This window comes from Myotis davidii, unplaced genomic scaffold (assembly GCF_000327345.1).
Source record: "Myotis davidii unplaced genomic scaffold, ASM32734v1 scaffold1204, whole genome shotgun sequence".
Lineage (NCBI taxonomy): Eukaryota > Metazoa > Chordata > Mammalia > Chiroptera > Vespertilionidae > Myotis > Myotis davidii.
This window is the reverse complement of record NW_006294755.1, coordinates 305087-310151: the sequence shown is the minus strand read 5'-3', so window position 1 is coordinate 310151 and position 5065 is coordinate 305087. Positions and strand designations below refer to the sequence as shown.

Here is a 5065-nt window from a genome sequence, read left to right as displayed (position 1 = left end):
CCGGCGCAGGGGCGGGGCCTCTCCGACCTGGGACCTAGCTAGGCTAGCTCCCAGGTGAGAGTTGGCACTCTGGGGAGGGACCTCACCTGGCTGCCTTCGTTCTCTATGCCGGCCAGAAATATGGCAGAGCCCAGGAAGAGGCATATGCAGAGGTGCAGGTGCACGGTGGTGCGCGAGCCCTGGATGGGCCGCACCAGCAGGAAGGTGAGGATACACAGCAGCAGGCAGACCAGCGACAGTGCCAGGCCCACTTTGGTGATCAGGGCCAGCTTCAGGTCCTAGATGCAGGATGGAATGGGAGGGGCTTGATCAGCACCTTGAGGCCTTCTGCCCTCCTTGTGGGCCCCACAGCCCAGACCCCCCTGGGACCTGCCTGACCTCAGGACTCAGATCAGGCCGATCACCTCCCCCCACCTCTTGGCCTTCAACGTCTGAGCAACCCTGCTGTGTCTGTCATTCTAAATGCGCCCCCCTCTCCCCACACACACATACACATCCGTGGGTGCAGCAAGGATCCCAGACTGCCCTCTGGAAAAGGTCCCAGTGAGGCTTTGACTGTCACATCCTTTTCCAACACTGATGGGTCCCCTTCTCTGACCTCATCTCTTGCCCCTTCCACACCTGGACACACCTATCAGCTCACAAATCCTACATTTTAGCACTTCCTGGGCCTTTGACCTGGACCACCACCCTTCCCTACTCTGCCTAGCCCATTCCAGTTATCCACATGGCCAGTTCATCTATGGATCACCTGAAGCCACATACAGAGTTGTGCTCCAGCTTTTGGCGATATTTAACAACTGGGTCAACTGGATCGGGGTGGACAGAGGTAAGCTGGCTGGAGCAGGGCCGCCAGTCAGGCCACATTTAGTTGCTGGGTCAAGGGAGCTTGTCTGTGGGACCACCTGAGCTGTGCAACCAAAAAAACGCGTTGGGCCACACCATCAAGAACCAGCTGCTCATGTCACCTAAGCCAACCTTGCCATCTGTGGGCTGTTGAGGGTAGCCCTGGGGCTGCTCACCTCCACGTCGTAGTGGGCCATGAGGATGGCAAAACTGCTCAGGTGGCTGCATTGGCAGGTGATGCTGTTATTCGTGCTGCCCAGCTTCTTGCAGCCTGTGGTGGACCAGGACCCACCACTGTCGTTACCCTTCCAGAAGGCACAGATTAGCTCCTGACGTGAATTGAGCTCCTCCGGCTGTGGGCAGGTGGGGGTGTTCAGAGATGTTAGCCCAGAGTCCACACTTGGGGTCTGAGCTTGGGCTGGGTCTGAGGAAGCTGCTTTGCATTGACAAGTATTTACTGAGCACCTACTGTGTGTGCTAGGCCGGGCACAGCAGTGAACAGGGCAGACACAAATCCCTGCCCTTGTGGGGCTGACATGCTCACTGGGGAGACAGGCAGTAAATAATAAACCTAATAGATAAGTAAGCCCGATAGTGTTTTAGAAGGTGGTAGGTGCTATTTAAAAAAAGAAAGAAAGAAAAGAAACAGGATAGGAGAAAGATAGGGCATGACTGATTACAGATTGTAATTTTAAATAAGGAGGTCAGAGAGAGCCTAATAGAGAAGGTGGCATTTGAACAAAGACTAGAAACATAAAGGACTGAGTCATGTGAGGGAAAGGTATCTGAGCCAGAGAGCACAGCAAGTGCAAAGGCCCTGAGGTACATTTAAGGAAGTAGAAGGGGCGGAGGTGGGGAAATGAAGACTGCAGAGGGGCCACCATGACCTTGGCTATGGGGTGAACAGTGGGGCTGATCCTACCTCCCCACCCAAGGACTCACACGGTAGGAGAAGGAGAAGGTGACAGGAGGGTCTAGTTTCTCCGTGTTCTTGTTGCTCAGAAAGACCGTGTTGACGGTGGAGAGGATCTTGGCCTGAGCTTTGTTGACATAACTTTCATGTGTGTCTTCCAGCTGGGCTTTCTTCTCAGGGTCCAGCTCCACGGAGGCATTGACCAGCAGTGTCTCCATTTTTCGGCTGGAGAATATGCCTGCCACAGTGGGGCCTGGGGAACAGACATGCTGGCTACCTTCCTCCCTCCCTCCCAAGACGTCCAAATTAGGCTTGGCCAGTCCACCATGATGCCTGGAGTCTCTCACGATGGCTCAGTTTCCAACTGTTACATATTTGGAGCCTCACGCCTAGCCATATCCCAGCTCTTTCTTCCCTCTCCCACCGGTGCCCCCTCCGGCCACCTGCTGTTACCTGAGTCCCCGACTCCAGCTGCCTGAGTCCAGTCCAGCTTCATTCGTGCATGGCTCTGGCCCAGGGTGACGATTCCATTCCGTCGCTCCTGGATCATCAGGGACAGCTCTGAGGGGAGAAGGGCAGTGACTGTGGGATCCAGATGCAGGATGGGGCCCAGGGTTGGGGCAGGACAGGAAGAGGCCTCACCTGTGCCCAAAGGGGAATGGTAGGTGAAGGAGGGTCCAGGCAAGGTCTTAGCCAGGTTCCTCAGGACTTCTTCGAGGTATGAGAGCAGGTGGGTGGCCACGCGGTACCGGTCAGATAGGGCCAGGGCCTCCAGGTCCCCAGGGACTTCCAGCTCATCCAATGACGTGATGAATTTCTGGGGGTGATGGGTGACAGCTGCTGGGTCCCTGCACCACAGGGACCGCCCAAAGAACACTGATCTCACTCCCTCACTAGGGAACACACTGGAGAACCCCCCAGGTTGCCTGGGGGACAGACTCAGGGGAATCATCTAGATACTGCAGTAGCCAGAAGACAAATGTGAGTATATGCCTATATGGCACTTAGCGTTGATTAGCCACTGACTCTCTGCCAGGTTCTCTCCTAAGTCTGCACTGTCCAGAACACTCACCGCGAGCCACACGTGGCACCATATTGAAATGGTAATATTTTGAATCTATTGGGTTAAATGGAATCTTCACATTAATTTCACTTGTTTACTTTTACTTTTTAAAAAATCCTCACCCAAGGATATGTTATTATTGATTTGCAAGAGAAAGGAAGGGGGAGAGGGAGAGAAACATCTATGTGAGAGAGAAACATCAATTCGTTGCCTCCCGTACACACTCCAATCTGGAATTGAACCCGCAGCCTTTTGGTGTAGAGAACAATGCTCCAACCAATTGAGGCACCTGGCCAGGGCTAGTTTTCATTTTTTTAAAATATATTTTTATTGATTTCAGAGAGGAAGGGAGAGAGAGAAACATCAATGATGAGAGAATCACTGGTCGGCTGACTCCTGCACACCCCCCACTGGGGATTGAGCCCGCAACCTGGGCACTTGCCCTTGACCTGAATCAAACCTGGGGCCCTTCAGTCCATAGGCCGTCACTCTATCCTTTGAACCAAACCAGCTAGGATTATTTTTACCTTTTTTTTTTTTTTAAATAAAGCTACTGGAAAAATTTAAATGACAAAGGGGCTCATATATTTCTACTGGGCTATGTGCATATGCTGAAACTTACATCCAGTGCTTACTGTGGGCCAGGCACTGTTCTTTGAGAAAGATTCTCTTAGTTCATTTAAACCTTCACAACCGCTGTATAAAGCGGGAGACGGGGACCCAGAGAGGGGGACCCTGAGGTCACGGCAGTGACTCCACTCCAGAGGCAAAATTCTGAATTGCTCCATTCTGTAGCCATTATATCCCTCGCGAGGGCCACCCAGGAATGGTGGTTGTGTATGTACATCCGTTTGTGCAATGGGGATATACAGGGTGTCCTCAAAAATGTATACATACTGCCGAAACCGGTTTGGCTCAGTGGATAGAGCGTCGGCCTGCAGATTGAAAGGTCCCAGGTTCGATTCCGGTCAAGGGCATGTACCTGGGTTGCGGGCACATCCCCAGTAGGAGATGTGCAGGAGGCAGCTGATCGATGTCTCTCTCTCATCGATGTTTCTAACTCTCTATCTCTCTCCCTTCCTCTCTGTAAAAAATCAATAAAGTATATTTTAAAAAAAAACTTAAAAAAAAGTATACATACTTTAACAGCTGGTAGCTCAGTTTTGAAAATGAAATATACTTTAATCAGCACTGCCTTTATAATTGTTCAGGCTGTGTCCATACACTTTTGGGGGACAGCCTATATCTGGTGTGTGTGTAGTGTGAGTACAGCCACAGCTGTTTTTCTGATTAGAGACCCCTGCTTGGGCTGTCTCCACTCACACTGAAGCATCCCCCAGCCACCCTCACACTGTCCTGGGCTTCCCCCCAGGTCATGTCCTTACGTGGATGGTGTCCTGGGCCGAGGCAGACGTAAAGTCTCTGCTCAGTTCCTGGACTTTTTCAAAGAAGTTGGAGAGACTCTGGGGAAAGAGGAGACGAGGGGTCAGAAACCCTCACAGGTGGGTGGGGGAGCGTGGGAAAATGGGTGGACGGTGGGCTGAGTGGAGGGACCTTGCCTCCTGGTCCCGGCTGGAGTCACTCACCTGGCTCTTGATTCCAGGGGGCAGGGTCCTGGTGGGGAAGATCTCTGCAGGGGACAGAACAGCTGTCCATTAGGGGTGTGTGTGTGTGTGTGTGTGTTGGAGTCAGGGTCTAGGGTCAGGCCCTACTTTCACACCGAGTAGTCCTTTGCTTATTCAGGAATCTGGGCCCCTCTCCTCTCCTTGCCCCACCCCCTTCCCGTGTCCAGTCCCCCTCCCACCACGCCTTGGCTGGAGGTGATGACACCTGCTGACTGCACATCCCTGAGTGGCGGTCACAGGGGTTATGGGAAGTGTGCAGAGGCCTGACCCACAGCAGGTAAGCCTCCACAGAGGTACAGGTTGTGAGATATTAAATACCTTTGTCCCAGTTAGTAATTAGCTGCTGCCTGGGGTCCCCCAGGAGCCTTCTCCTTGGTACCCCAGCTCCTTCTGCAGGACCCCCAGATCTTTTCCCATTTAGTCTCAAAGAATGGAAGCCTGGCCCAGCAAGGCACCCACAGCATTCATTCTGCTGGGTTCGTGTGGGTGCCCGTGAATATGTGATCAGGTGGCTTGAGCTGTGGGTCTTTGGGAATGTGGGGTCTGAACTCCGAACCTTCACAGACGGTGTTGTGTGGGCCATTGGGGGACCCAGGAATCGGCTTCCAGCCCGGGCGG

The 5065-nt window shown here is 53.0% G+C and overlaps 1 protein-coding gene across 2 annotated transcripts in view; it reads right to left on the bottom strand.

Annotated features, from left to right (window-relative positions):
- ADGRE5 (adhesion G protein-coupled receptor E5) overlaps window positions 1-5065 on the bottom strand; it is an 8593-nt gene that overhangs the window by 1900 nt on the left and 1628 nt on the right. The window contains exons 3-10 of one of the 2 annotated variants that reach the window (XM_015567491.1): window positions 5004-5065; window positions 4409-4455; window positions 4208-4285; window positions 2402-2576; window positions 2213-2320; window positions 1789-2012; window positions 1023-1199; window positions 87-278 (exon numbers count right to left, since the gene is read on the bottom strand). In XM_015567491.1, coding sequence (XP_015422977.1) covers window positions 87-278; window positions 1023-1199; window positions 1789-2012; window positions 2213-2320; window positions 2402-2576; window positions 4208-4285; window positions 4409-4455; window positions 5004-5065 — 1063 coding nt within the window. The remainder of the gene's footprint in view (window positions 1-86; window positions 279-1022; window positions 1200-1788; window positions 2013-2212; window positions 2321-2401; window positions 2577-4207; window positions 4286-4408; window positions 4456-5003) is intronic. The other variant, XM_015567492.1, reaches the window with a different exon arrangement.